The 15,108-nt window shown below is 40.2% G+C and overlaps 2 protein-coding genes across 2 annotated transcripts; both read right to left on the bottom strand.

The window, feature by feature from the left end:
* Positions 1-105: 105 nt before the first annotated feature.
* On the bottom strand, positions 106-2,098 carry LOC101835442 (late cornified envelope protein 1C). Its single transcript, XM_005080258.4, has 2 exons — positions 2,008-2,098; positions 106-767 (listed from the first exon to the last, which is right to left on the bottom strand). The coding sequence occupies exon 2, from the start codon at positions 742-744 to the stop codon at positions 316-318; it is 429 nt and encodes a 142-aa protein (XP_005080315.1). The 5' UTR covers positions 745-767; positions 2,008-2,098; the 3' UTR covers positions 106-315.
* A 7,937-nt stretch (positions 2,099-10,035) lies between these two features.
* LOC101830623 (late cornified envelope protein 1C-like) lies at positions 10,036-11,711 on the bottom strand. The gene is made up of 2 exons (XM_005080318.2): positions 11,646-11,711; positions 10,036-10,696 (listed from the first exon to the last, which is right to left on the bottom strand). Exon 2 carries the CDS (start codon positions 10,671-10,673, stop codon positions 10,248-10,250), a length of 426 nt encoding a protein of 141 aa, XP_005080375.2. The 5' UTR covers positions 10,674-10,696; positions 11,646-11,711; the 3' UTR covers positions 10,036-10,247.
* Between the last annotated feature and the right edge of the window lie 3,397 nt (positions 11,712-15,108).

Here is a 15,108-nt window from a genome sequence, read left to right as displayed (position 1 = left end):
ACTGATTACATCACACTACTGATACAGACTTCAATTCAAGGCACCACTGAGCCACAGATGTTAAAACTAATGTGTGAGGGTTATTTTGGCCAAGACAAACAAGAGTTTTGGTAGAACCAATAAGGAACACTTTATTATCACAAAATACTGAAGAAGGCATTGAATCATTGGAGCAAATTCAGAATTTGATACAGATTTTCAATATCTTACAACCAAGGACCAGGGAGACAGAGGAGAGGAGAGTAGCAGTTGTGGACTGGCGTTCTGGACATGGCTTCCTGCTGCGCCGCATGCTTGAGAACAGAATGGAATGGGTCAGCAGCAGCCCCCAGACTGTTGGCTACTGCCACAGCTGCTGCCCCCGCTGCTGCCACAGCAGCCACTGCTGCCACCACTGCTACCACAGCACCCACTGCTGCCACCACTGCTACCACAGCACCCACTGCCGCCACCACTGCTACAGCATCCAGAGCTATGACGATGGCGACGAAGAGATCTGCGGGGCCTGTGGTGGCTCAGGCAGCAGCCGCCACCCCCAGAGCTGCAGCAACCTCCGGAGCTGGAGCCACAGCAGCCACCAGAGCTGGAGCCACAGCCACCAGACCCTAGGCTGCAGCAGGATGACACAGGGGGGCACTTAGGAGGGCACTTAGGAGGACACTTTGGTGTCTGGCACTTGGGAGGGCACTTGGGGGCACACTTGGGAGGGGGCTGGCATTGCTGCTGGCTCTGCTGGCAGGACATCTCAGCTGATGAGTGCTGGGGTACTGTGGAATATTCAAAGAAAAGTCAGTGCCAGACTGTTGCAGTCACCCTGCCCATCCTTCATCCTTAGCATCCATGGTAATCAGAAAAACCATCTTTAGTGATTTCAATTCTAAGCTACTCATCCTCTCACATCCTCCTCATCATAGAAAAAACATCTTTAGTGATTTCAATTCTAAGCTACTCATCCACTCACATCCTCCTCATCATGTCTTGGGAACATCAGAAACCCAAGCCAGTCAGGTAAGTACTGGCATCTGCTGTCCAGCATGGAATGACAAAAGGCTCTGAATCACAAACTTAAATGTGGCAATGGGGACCATTCCAAACATATCTTCAAACTGAAATCACCCAATTAATACATCATTTCTAAGAAAAATGTGTCTTAAAACAAAGAGCGCTCACGCCGGGCATTGGTGGCGCTCACCTTTAATCCCTACACTCGGGAGGCAGAGGCAGGCGGATCTCTGAGTTCGAGGCCAGCCTGGTCTACAGAGAGAGTTCCAGGACAGCCTCCAAAACAATGCAGAGAAACCCTGTTTTGAAAAACGAAAACAAAACAAAAAAAAAGAGCACTCTTTCTCTCTCATAACTTGAAAGATTATTTTATTATACAAGGCACTACTGCAAAGAACCCAAGTTAGTATTGGATCAGTAAACAGATTCCCTCAATGGGAAGTCTGAAAACCTCATCATTTCCTGCAGACTAGGACCAGGAATTCCTGTCCCTGTTCCCTGACAAGCTTTCTCATATGCTCAATTCACCACCTGCTCAGGTCATGTCAACAGGATGGTACCTCCATGGTGGGGCTGGTGTATTCTAGTCATTCTTGAAAGCATGTGAATAATCCCAGACCTTCAACTTTGTGGGTTTTCCAAGTTAAAAAGGAGCACCTGCTACCCTACTCTACCTCCATCTTGTCCTTGAATGCTAGCCCAAAACTGCTTCAGGGCAACACTTTGGAATTTGTTTAAGGTGCTTAACCTGTGTTTCAGGGTCCTGTTATGACAGACTCACTCTAAAAAGAAGCTGTTACTCTGTGGAGCCCTTTGTTATGTGCAGCCTGACTGCTCATGGACCTCATGCATGTACCCTTCTCTACTACCCATCATTCTGGCCTACCCTAAGTCCTCTATTAAAATGGCCTCCAGGATCCGTGGTCCTGCCTAGCGTTTTCTACAGCTCTTCTCTCAGCCTTCCTCTGGCACAAGCCATGCTCTTGCCTCCCAATGAAGACTTACCAAGATGACGGGCAGCACAAGATCCCTGGCCACCTCAGGAGGACTGGATGGAAGTTCTCTGTCCCTGAATCCTTTTATTCCGATCCTGGACTTTGCCTCAGCCTGTGAGACAGTGCCTTGGCATAAATGGCCCTGCCTCATGTCACCCACATGGTCATGTGACTGGTGATGACCAGATATTCCTCACTAGCTTTCCTCCATGGATTCAGGAGTGCTCAAGCCTGAATTATAGTTCAGGCATGAGGTAAGGAGGAAAGAGATTCCTGGCATCCTAAACTTCACACACTTGAAGAGTATCAACCTTTGGACCTGCTCATTTCCCTGTCTCATTTACTGCCTATGGCATGAGACTACAGTAGCAAAGCCTGGCTACTTATGTAGCTATCTGTACTCTTCCAATCTGTATGGTTGTATCACCTAGTTAGACATCTACAGGAGCAAAATGCAGAATGATGGACCTAGACTGGGAGGGGGCTAGCTAAGTTTGTGTTATGAAATATTTTTGGTCTTCCTAGTTCCCTTTTTAATTTTACTGTTAAAAATATTAATGAAAATTAGTTGAATTTTATTAAAGTTAATGAAGTATTAGAAAATAATAATCAGGCCTACTGGAGAAAATGGATTATGACAGATTTCTAACAAATTTCAAGATAGTTTGCCTGAAATAGGAGGCTTCGGGTTCTGTTAAAAACCATGTCTCAAATGAAGAAGTTAGGAAAGATATTCCTGATGCAACCTCTGATCTCCTCACAATACATAGGATGTACACCCACCAGACACATGTACACTCACTCTACACCAGAGAGATACACACAGACACACACACAAAATTAAAGTAATAATTGAAGATGAGTGGATATTTCCTAAATAGTCCTGTGTAGGGAAATGCTATGAGATTGCCCATTCTGTAAAATTAATATGTACTACTAAAAATTAAAAGCAGTATTTCCTTATGGAGAAAATGGGCTTCCTTATTTGTCAGTGGATTTTACATTTTTAGGTGGAGTGATTTATGAATTTTGTATTGTCTTGCTCATGGGCCAAGGTAGTGTTGCCTCCATTGCTCCAGAGTTAGCAAGTGTGCTGCAGAAAGGAGAACAGCCATGTGTTTTTACAGATGTAGTTCTATGCATTGTGTGTGTCTGTGTGAAGATGTGTATATGCATGCAGGTGTCAGTGGCAGCTTCAAGAGGTTGCCAGATCCCCTGGATCTGGGGTTAAAACCTGTTAGGATGTTGGAATCCCAACTCCGGTCCTCAGTAGGTGCAGTATGCTCTTAACCACTGGACATTTCTCCCTTCCCCAAGTGTTTGCTTTCAAATGACTGTTTTTGTTTCGTTTTGTTTTGTTTTCTGGTAGGGTTGAGATGTTTCATTAGTAAGATATGAAGTAATAAAGTAATCATTAAAATAAACAGAACACACATCTTTGCTCTCTGTGTTAGTGTATGGTTTGAGATTTGGGGGTTCATATGAAATGGAGGGGATAATGTCTACATATGAGAAGATAACAAAACCCTTGAGACACTGTATTCTTATTATTCCATGTGAGGCAAAATGGACAAAAAGAGACACTTCCCTCCCTGACAAAGTCCTTACTAATTCTTTGGATATGTTTGAACTGTTGTTTTTAGTCCCCTCTATTCTCTTCATCCCCCCTGATTCCCATCATTCTCTGCTCTTCAACTGTTTGAACACCCCCAATTTTAGGATTTCAGTGAAAATAGTTAAGATATAATATAGGGAAAATGATTGCAGAAACAGTCACACTGTGATGTTCTCTAAAAGCTGAACAAACACAGGGAGATTATAAACCAAAGTCAGAATGAAACAAAAGAAAGGCCTTTGGGAATAAAGGATTGGCTAAGACTTTGGGAATAATGTTCAAGCCATATGAGCATGGTGAGTGCCAAGGAAATGTGAGAGAGTTTATATCTATCTTACTTAAGGACTTATTGAGATAATACTCTGTAATTCTTCATGGATCCATATATCTCTCTGTCTGTCATCTGTCAATTATCTATTTGCCTATCATCTATTTTTCAGTCTAGTTATCTTTGCATTTCATCTTATCTACATTTTCCCAGAGACTCTATTATCTACAGGTGCCAAGATTCATCTGACAAAATACTGATGCCAAATTGTTATAGTATTTTTATTCTGTTCTAATATCATATCAAAAATAAATCACTCTTTATACTAATATATGCTCAAGGTCTATTAAGGACTCCATACATTTTAAGTGGAAATTTGGCTTTTTGCTCTGCCTGTACATTGATATTTTCTATCCTCCTTAAGCATAATCTTAGCTGAAATATTTTATTTTCTATACTTGGTAATAAATGTGTTCACCTGCAACACATGCTGCGCACTCTTCCCACCACGTATGCTCACCTGAATCCTGATTTTTATTTTTTAATGTACCATGTTATGTGCATAAGACTACTATAAGTGCTTGACAAACCATCCTGGGCTTTGTATTTTGTCTTCATTAATCCAAAACAGAATGATGCATACTTTGGTTATTTTAAAACTTTTAAATCCTCTGACATTATCAGTAATATTTCATCATATTAACAGCTACTCCTAGTGATTCAAGTCACCCGATAGGAACCCACACTCTGAGACAGCCAGAGTGAGGCATTGTGATGACATCACATTAAGACCTACCACTGTCTCCCCAACTGTGAAGTCTGTTCTGGTTAGGTTACTCCAAAAGGCTTAGTAACAGGGAGAGGTCTGGAATTGACTCCTGGATTCAATGGCAGGCCTGCTCATCTCAACTTCCAACTTTAAGGATGAGGAGGCTGAGATATCATCTGGTCCGCACCTCTGCTTGTGTGTAGGATAATGTCCAGGTCTTCATATGACCTGCATAAGTGTTGTATGAGTGGTACGGGAGCACCCTGTCTGTTTCAGGAAACTGGAGTTTAATCCTTGTCCTAACTATAGTAAGGTCACTACAGTCATTGTGATCAGCCAACCGTTGGATTTCTGGGACTCTGCGTGACATGGTTCTCTTTTTTACAGGAAAATTCCCTTCTTGTTGTTGAATATAAGAGAAATTTGTTGAACCATAACTAGAACTGACTCAAACTGAAAAAAACGTTTCTTCTGAGATCTGGAGACAGGACCAACAGCATTATCTATAAGAGCTTGAGTCATTCATAAACAATAAAACAGTTATTTTATATTGTTAAAGAAAATTCAGATAGTTTATATAGAATCATTTAAATCTATAACTTATTGAAATATTTATTTAATGTGTCCATGTCTCTGAGTATATGTATGCATATCACAAGAGGGCAGGTGTTTGTAGAGGCTAGAAGAATACATTGAATCCCCTGTTACTGTTGTTACAAGAAGCTGTGAATCACAGTGTGGGCCTTGGTAATTGAATCTGTGTCCTCTGCAAGAGACTTTAACCACTGAACCGTCAACATCTACTCACTTGCCCTCTAAAATTATATGATTTAGGGCAAGCAAGAGGGCTGCATGGTTAAAAGTGCCTGACAATCTGAATCTTACCCTTGGATCTACATGGTAGAAAGAAGAACCAACTCCTATGAGCTGTCCTCTGACCTTCACATTTGTGCCATAGCATGAAGGTATTAACAATAACAGACACACACACACTGGAGAGACAGAGAAGCAGACTAATAAACACACAGATGTTGTGGGATATTTGTACACTGTGTGAAGTTAAATGGAGGACTTCCAGGAAGAAAGAGAACTCTGGGAATCGAAAATCAGAGTCTCAAGCCAGAGGTAGAGGAAGCAGTATTTGTAGAAGGAAAGGTAACAGCCATGAGCCATGTGACAGGACATAGATTGGTAGAAATGCATTAGTTTAAGTTATAAGAACTAGTTAGGAACAAGCCTAAGCTCTTGGCTGAGATTTCATAGTTAATAAAAAGTCTTCAGGCCATTATTTGGGATCTGGCTGATGGGACAAAGGAAGTCTCATTACAGACAGAAGTAAGAAAAATTTAATTTTATTTTTGGTTGCTGTTAGTGATATGGTTTCTTCTATGTCACATGTAGTTAAACCAAGATAAGTTTTGAACATTTTCAACAAATTGTAAAAAGCATTACATTTCTAAAAATTCTGTTAAACACACCACACAAAACTTAACACCCAAGTCAATTTTAATAGTTTACCTCCATGTGTTGTATACAATCATATTGTTTTATATTCAATCTGCATAATATTTATCTTTCTACAAAACTGAAATTGCATACTCATTCATCAATAGTTTTCAATTACTTTCTCTATCCAGCTTCTATAAATGAACATTTTCTGCCTGGTATAGAGAGTATACCCGGTGCTGTAGAGAAGTCTGACTGACCTCCAGATCTCCAGGGATTAGAAAAACGCAGCACCATTCTTTTGGTTGCTGGTAATTAGCACAACATGTTCTTATTTGGTCTATGTTTTAACACACACACACACACACACACACACACACACACATACATATATATATGTATATATATATATTTAAGAGTACTTAATATAACATTGTATGTATATACCAGCTCTTTTAATAAAACTGTTAATCAATGAGCATTTCAATCACACCAGTCTTTAGGCTACTGTAAACAATTTGTTTACTGTAAACCAGTAAACAAATACCTCCTAATGGTACTGCTTTCATTGGACTTTCTGCTTCTGATGTGGCTGCTGTTGCATTTCAGGTGATGTCATATTATTTTCCATAATGATTATTGCATTTTGTGTTCCATACTTTGAATAAAGATTCTAATTTTTCTGTATATTCATCAATAACTTGTCAACCTCTGCTGTTTACAATAACCAGTCTCAAGCCTGAAGTGTGTATTTGGGTGTATTTTCATTTACCTAATAGCAACAATAAGCATTTCATATGATTACTCATCATTTTTAATATATTCTTTAGAAAAATATGTATTCAAGCCCTTTCTGTATTTTAAATCAAGTTACTCTTTTTTTTCTTGGTGAGTTGAAGAAGTTTGTTTCATACTGTGGACAGTACCATGTTGTCAGAAGTCTGATTCACACATATTTAAGTCCCATCTCAAAAGCTTTCCTTTAATTCTGTTTGCTGATATATTGAGTAAGATTTTTTTTCATATAGAAAGGGTATACTGTTTTAAATTTGTTTCTATGATGTTGGTGTTCAGTCTGAGAATTCACTGCCAAATTCGGTATTCCAAGGTTTCACTTTACATCTTGTTCTTAGGCTTAGGTCATACTCTGTGCATATTTGATGTTCCAGCCTCATTGTTGAACAGATAGGTATGGAACTTTCCACAATTCTTCTGCGAATATTGTTTCCATCAGTGAATGACCTAGCAGGCTGGGTTAAGAGTCATTTATTTAGCCATGTATATGAGGATTTCTCTCTGGGTTTCATTCCACTCCTTCCAGTTAGGATGTACTATTTTCTTGTTATCTTCTTCCAGTTAGCACGCATGTCTATATCTTAGTACCTCAGTGACTTTACTATTTTAGATTTGCAATTGATTTTAAAATAGAGAAGTGTAATGTTTCCAAAATCTTGCCTCTTAATTTTCTTTAAATTATTTAGAAAATAATTTACAATAGTTCATGCTGTGTACATTTTTAAAGTTACATTATTATATTTATTTTGGAGGGAAAGGAATGTCTGGATGCCATGACAAACATGTGGAAGTCAGAATATAAGTATAAGAACTGGTTCTTTCTTTCTATCATGTGGGCTCCTGAGATTGACTCACATTGTCAATCATGGTGACACGTGCCTTGTTGATTTGAATGAGAATGAATACTGGGTCTGCAGCTGATGGAACTGTTTGGGAAATGTTAGGACATTTGGCTTTGATGAAGGTGGAGTGTCATTGAGGGTGAGCTTTGAGGTTTTAAAAGTTTCTGCCATTCCCACATGGATCTCTCTGCTTCCTGCTTATAGATCAGATGTAAGCTCTCAGCTACTGTTCTAGTACCTTGTCTACCTACCTGCTGCCATAATCCATGCCATGATGGACTCCCCTTCTGAAACTGTAAGCCCCAGTAAACTCTTTCTTCTATGAGTTTCCATTTTGACGTCTCTTCACAGCAGTATAAAAGTAACTAAGGCAGGAGTGGGATATTGCTGTAACAGACCTGACCATGCTGATTGTTGGAAGACTGTGGAAGACTTTGGGAATTTGGAGTAGGAAATCTGTTGAGTGCTCGAATCAAGGCTTAACAGACCATCCTAGTAGAATTTTGGAAGACAACAATGCTAAGAACAATGTGGATTATGAAAGCCCATATCAAGAGGTGTTAGAAAAGAAAAATACTAGCAACTGGGCTGGATACAGGCCATTATTGTGATAGTGTGGGAAAGAACGTGGCTATTTTCTTCCCTTTTCCTCAAAATCTGCCTGAGGCTAAATTGAAATTTGGGGGACTAATTTTGTAATAGAAGATTTCAGGGAAGCCTTATAGTGACTGTTGTGTGGCTATTAGTGAATACTTTTATGCAGGTTTAAAATAAAAAAGAGAAAGTGGGACAAAAATAAATACATGATATTTCAAAAGAAAAAGAGCAGCAGGAAATTAGTGTTGGAGTTGACACTTGTACTCACAGAGTTAAGAACCATAATGCTTACTGGGATAAAGGAAATTGACCCCTTAGGGCTAGACTCCACCAAGCCAAGCTTCCATTTGTAAAAATGAAATCCTAAGGAAATCTCTGTGCCTGAAAACACCTACAAAAGAAAACTGATACAAATGGGATTCAGGGAAGGGCATCACTGGCCATGTGGCTCTCGCTTTAGAGTCATGAAAGATAAAGCAATAAAGGGGTTGTAAAATATTCCTCTAGGATTAAGGATAGCCTCTGAGACCAGGCATGTGGTGGGGGAGGCCCTTGAATGGAGGCCCTGAGAGTCCATTGCATGAAGATATGAAGGTGAAGCCTGGATTGTGTTAGAGACCAAAGGATATTGGACCTGTGAGAGCTGTGTGATGTCTTCCAGGGAGAACTACAAACAGGGAGTGGGCAGCTACTGTCAGCAAAGCTTTGACATCAGACTTCGAGTTATAAGATTTGGAGTTTTCCCAGCTGACTTTTGGTCTCAATTTGGTCCAGTATTTCCACAGTATGCCCCTATTCCTCCCATTGGAATGTCCTTTGTCATATAGTGTTTACTGATGTAAATTTACCTCAGCACTGCCTTTTGTTCATGGAAGAACAAAAGGCAAGTTTTAATAGCTTTTGAAGGGTTGGTATTATATAAAGTATCATTTCTTATCATAATCAGATGAAAGTAAAAGCTAATGTCTGAGAAAGAACAGGACAAATCAAGATAAAAAATCTCAAAAGAAAGCAAAACCACACATATCCCACAGCCATTCAAATGAAAACAAGTGTTCCAAAGCACTACATCCATTCACATGGCCTGAATTTAGGCATGAATGATAGACAACTCACTTGCCAACAGCTCCAATAGTTGCAGCCCATTTCTCCCATTGGACTTCTAATTTGTTAACCCCTGGTATCTAGTATAGGCTTGTAAGTTTATCCATTTTACATTAAAATTATTTGTGTGAGAAAGATTATCACATAATTAAATAAAAGACAAATGAGAGATCGCTTTGTTCTGGATCATTGTTCTGACTGACTCACATTTCTTTCAATAAATATCTAATCATAGCTATCTGCTTTCCTTGAAATGGTTACTTAATTTATTCTTTGTTCTAATGTTATCACTCCATATTGGCTGTCAGAAATACCATCAAAGTTCTTATAATTATACAGTAATGGTTAAAAATCATTTAAACAAAAACCTTTGACCCTAGAAAGTGGCCATAGCCACAACTGTCACTATCAATGTTCAGACTAGACCACCCCCTCTATGTGCAGGAAAGGGTGACCAAGGGTTCACAATCCAAGCCCCGGGCAGTGACTGTTACATGACCTTGAAGCCCTGAACCAAACTTCTACCCCAAACAGTATCACCAGGGCCAGTTGCAAATGCTGATCTGTGGGATGATGGTAATTTAAATGAGCAAGAACTGGTGGAAGTGTGAGAGAAGTTTTTATTGTTAGTTAGGCAACATAGAACAGGGACCTTGAAAACTGGGTATTAATTAAGAATCTTGGACAGGAAGATTTCATCATCTCCATGCCAAAGATGGAGGACAGCCGTAGAAGACAGGACTGGCAGGCAATTTCAGGTCTTCTGAACTGGACTTCTTCCTGCACCATTTGTCTGAAGTCTTCCTCAACCAGGTCAGCAGCAGCCGCCAGATTGCTGGCTACTGCCACAGCTGCTGCTACTGCTGCCACAGCAGCCACTGCTACCCCCGCTGCTTCCACAGCAGCCACTGCTGCCACCACTGCTGCCACAGCAGCCACTGCTGCCACTGCTGCTACAGCATCCAGAGCTGTGACGATGGCGACGAAGAGATCTGCGGGGCCTGTGGTGGCTCAGGCAGCAGCCGCCACCCCCAGAGCTGCAGCAGCCCCCGGAGCTGGAGCCACAGCAGCCACCAGAGCTAGAGCCACAGCCACCAGACCCCAGGCTGCAGCAGGATGACACAGGGGGGCACTTAGGAGGGCATTTTGGGGGGCATTTAGGTGTCTGGCACTTGGGAGGGCACTTGGGGGCACACTTGGGAGGGGGCTGGCATTGCTGCTGGCTCTGCTGGCAGGACATCCTGGCCTGAGGGTGTGCAGAAGCTGCAAGAGAATACATGTGTCAAATTGTGGCTACCTGGGCCATCCTGATGACCAGAAGTGTCACTGAAGATTATAGAAACACCATCTATACTCATTTCAATTCTAATATACTCATGCTCTCATATCATGTTCATCAAGACTGAAATCTCAGAAACTCATGCCTGTGAGATAATATCACCTACTATCCAACTGTACTGGATGAAAAACTACTGACATTGTAAAAATGTTTGCTAGTATTAATCCTCATAGATGTGCCAGTACATGGATTATTTCAGAGAGAACTAGTTGCAAAAGGAAATAGTAATCATTGCTTAAAGGTGATTTCAGTTTTAGGTCAGTATTTCAAGGAACTTCTAGATTATTGGTAAGGAAGTAAACTGAATCCCTGAAAAGAATGTAAACCCGCTCAAGGTTGAATTGAGAAAACCAGGTCCTGTTGTGAGGTCAGAGTTCAGAGAAATCTAAACCACCACCTTCTATAAGGCTGGCAAGGTATAATCCTGGAGGGCCCTGTTCACCAGAGAAGTGTGTGGACAGTCCAGAACCAGGACTGTCTTTCTTTCCCACACTAAAGTGAGACTCTACTGCCTTTTCCTGACTCCAGCTCTTCTTCAGAAGTGAGGGGAAGCAGTCTCTTCACAGACCACCTCCACCCCGAACCTGTCAGGATGCACAGTTGTCTGTGCTCAGTGTTCCATCCGGAGGGTTTCCACACACCAAAGGTGCTTTGTTCTCCCCAGAGACAGAATGCTCCAAGCATTGCAGTGTCTCTCAGAACCAAGGCTGTGGCTTGTGTCTGTCAATATCGCCATTGTCTCACCCTCACTCTTCACCACATTTAATGACCTAACAATATGGCCTCTAGGCTGAGAGACCCTTCCCAGGCTCCTCTCCTAGTGTGGCAACCCCTCTGGAAAAGTCTCTGCTCTTGCCTTCCATGGACATTTACCAAGATGATAGGCAGCACAGGATCTGTGGGTATCTCGGGAGGACAGAGGATGGAAGGGCCCTGTCCCTCAGCCCTTTTATTCTGATGCAGGTCTCTGTCTCAGCCTGTCAGTCAGTGACTGCACATGGGAGGCTCTGCCTCCTGACACCCACATGGTCATGTGACTGGTGATGACCAGATGTTCCTCACTAGCCTTCCCCTGTGAGGCTCAGGCATGCTCCATCTATCGTAGGGCATGGCTTAGGCATGAAGGGAGGAAGTGGATTCCTGAAACCTTAGGCCTGGCATGCCTGCATCATATCTAACTTAGGAACCACTCATTTCTCCATCTTCTTTCTTTTCTGTCCCTTCTTAATGTCATCTGTGCAGCATGTAGCCCATATCAAGCTAGGAAAATTTTGAAGTTTCTTCCATATCAGCTTCTATGTCTGCACTTTCCCAATTGTGCCTTTGTAAGTCCAGTCCAAACATTACATCAGGAAAACCCTGCATGATAAATCCAGAACAGCCGGTATGTGCCATTTCCCATTTGACCTAAGACAGCGCAATATTAAGGAGAATATAAGATTGTTACAAAAATAAATGAAGCATCAAATGGCCATATGGAGTATTCATATAAGATATATGTGCAAACTACTAAATTCAGAATGCATATAATTCTTTTTAAACACAGCAACTTAGAGATGGCTCCTCGGTGAAGAATGCATACTGCTCTTACAAAGGATCTGAGTTTGGTTCCTAGCACGCACATAAGTTGGGCAGCTCACAGTCAACTTTAATTCCATCTTCATGGCATTTAACACCCTCTTCCAACCTCCAAAGGTACAGGCACTAATGTACACAAACACACACACATACACACACAGATGTACACAGACACAGAAACACATACGCAATTTGAAATAAAGATATCATTATTAAAAATAGCCACTGAAAGAAGATAAATTGGTTCAATAAATAATATTTATGAAAATATCCAAAGGAAGGCCAACATTTTGAAAATTTATATGAAAAAGGAGTATAGCAGTGATTGTGTTCAGAGAGAGTGGGCATCCTTATTTTACTAATTTCTTTATATTTGTCTAAATAAATATTTTCATATCATATTTTTTCATGAACTTACATGTAATTCTCATTTATGAATATAATTCCTTGGATCTTTATTGTTTCAATATGACTGGATACTCAATAGAAGCCAGCACATTTCTTTCATGAAAACTGTGTGCTATTACTGTAAGTTCAGATGGCACATTAGTAAGAGGAAAATGGTTCATGAGAGTTCAAGGGACTGATGTTGTTCATTTATATTAAAAACAGGAATAAAGTCAGTCTACACTGCATGTGAGACAAAGAGGTAATGGTCCATACCCCTGACTCAAGGAAGTCAGGTTATTTTAAAAAAGAATCACTCATTAGTAGTTCACAAAAATGTGTTTCTGTGGTCATTAGATCTCTGTTGTCTGGATGCTTCTAATTTTCATTTATAGTTCATATGTCCATAGGCCATATACAAACATATTATTTTGAACTTTTTTCTTTTCAGGATTTAGTAGAAATGGTTGTGATTCATCATAGAAGGACAAATTTTTAAAGAGTCATGATTTAAGATTACCTTAAATTTAAAATATATTAGTGAGAAGAACAAAGAAATACACAAACTAAATCAGCAAAATCTCTTCACCTAAATGCTGGTGAACTCTGTACTTTCCAAACCTTAGGAATAACATGAGTTTGGGACACAGGATCATGGTGAATACCAAGAAAATGTGATAGAAAAACATGGGTATTTACAAATGTATAGAAAGTCTTCATGTAGCGAGATGTATACCTCCCAGTATACTGTCATTCATTTTCACCTATTATCTGTTTCCAAGTCTTTACAAAAATACATCTAATATTTACACATACCCAAAGTTCCCTGAAGCTCCTTGATATTTCATTGACTATGTTGTAGTACTAGACCCATAGAAGACCTAACAGTCCCAATGATAACTACCACACAGTCATCACCAAAGACTTACTCAGGACTGTATAACACTTAATAAAATTAGAAACTCCTCCAGAACACAGCCTTTTGAGCTACTTTATCTGTAGCATTTCCTACCTGCTCTCAAACTTGTTCTTAGGTGAATGGTGCCGTTTTCTGTTCTTTGGTCATGATTTTCTCTAAATTATATGTTACAAACTTTAGCTGCTATGATAATGAAGCTTAGGTCCACATTATTTTTCTTTTAATCTGTGATGTTTAATGTAGTCTTGATGAATTCCTTAACAACTTTTCTTAGTGCTTGTTCTTTTCTTCTTTTCTTTTTTTTTTTTTTGGAGGTTGTGCTTTCTTATATTCAGTTGTTGAACACATTCATCCTGTAACTATTTAGTGATGTCTAATCCTCTAACTGGCACCTTCCTTGGCGTGTAAGCTTAGAAATAGATACTCCTAAAGACTTGTCTCACCCCAATGGAACCTGAACTCTGAAGAAGAGTGAGGTATGTCAGCCCACATGACCTTGAGAAATCTTGCAACATCTTGCTTGTTTGGTTTTAGTCTCACCCTTAGTTGTTCCAAAAGGCTTAGCAACTGGGAGTGGTCAGGGCAAGATCCCTGATTTCCACATTGGTAGTCACACATGGCTCATCTTAGGACTTCTAGGATATTGTGGCTGACATGCCAGCTAGTCCACACTTCTGCCTCTGCAGGGCAACACCCAGTTCCTCAGGGGAACTTCTGTCCATAGGTGTGTATTAGTATATTGCTATCTGAGAGAAGACTACAGTCAGCCTTGAGAGTGAGCTCTGGAGACTTAGGCTGCAACACAATATGAATATTTTCACCTAAACCTGTTGACATTTTGTGGGTTTCAGTGTTTAGATATTTCTCTTTTATAAGGGAATTTTCCATATTCCTGAATATAAGAGAACACTGAAAACTCTAATGAAAAGTAATTCAAGCCCGGGTAGTAGTGGCACATGCCTTTAATCCCAGCATTCGGGAGGCAGAGGCGGCGGATCTCTGTGAGTTTGAGACCAGCTTGGTCTACAAAAGCTAGTTCCAGGACAGCCTCCAAAGCCACAGAGAACCCCTGCCTAGAACCCCCCACAAAAAAGTAATTCAAATAAAAATGTATGTGCTCAACACTTCAGAGGCTGAATCAAGAGAATTTAGCTTTGTTTTGATATGATTCTTCTTCTTTGCCTGTTTATCAATTACACATAATGTGTCAATACCCTCAAAGTATAAAGTCTATAAATCAATTAATCTTAATTAACATCTTTCAAAATAATACTATTTGATTGTTGCTAGTAGTATAATTTTAGTATATTGATGACATGTAATGAAACTATTCTAATCGTCTCATCATTTTAAACTGTTTTAGGAAGAGTTCTTCAAAAATAATAAAACATTACACAAATGATAATCCTTCTCTTACCTCTCTCTCTCCCTGTCTTCCCTGTATTTCTTCCC

This window comes from Mesocricetus auratus, unplaced genomic scaffold, assembly GCF_017639785.1.
Source record: "Mesocricetus auratus isolate SY011 unplaced genomic scaffold, BCM_Maur_2.0 Super-Scaffold_100009, whole genome shotgun sequence".
Classification (NCBI taxonomy): Eukaryota; Metazoa; Chordata; class Mammalia; order Rodentia; family Cricetidae; genus Mesocricetus; species Mesocricetus auratus.
This window is presented reverse-complemented; position numbering and strand designations above follow the sequence as displayed.

Bases quoted from the DNA above. Each gene is read 5' to 3' on its own strand.
- LOC101830623 (XM_005080318.2), bottom strand. From the start codon at position 10,673: ATGTCCTGCCAGCAGAGCCAGCAGCAATGCCAGCCCCCTCCCAAGTGT.
- LOC101835442 (XM_005080258.4), bottom strand. From the start codon at position 744: ATGTCCTGCCAGCAGAGCCAGCAGCAATGCCAGCCCCCTCCCAAGTGT.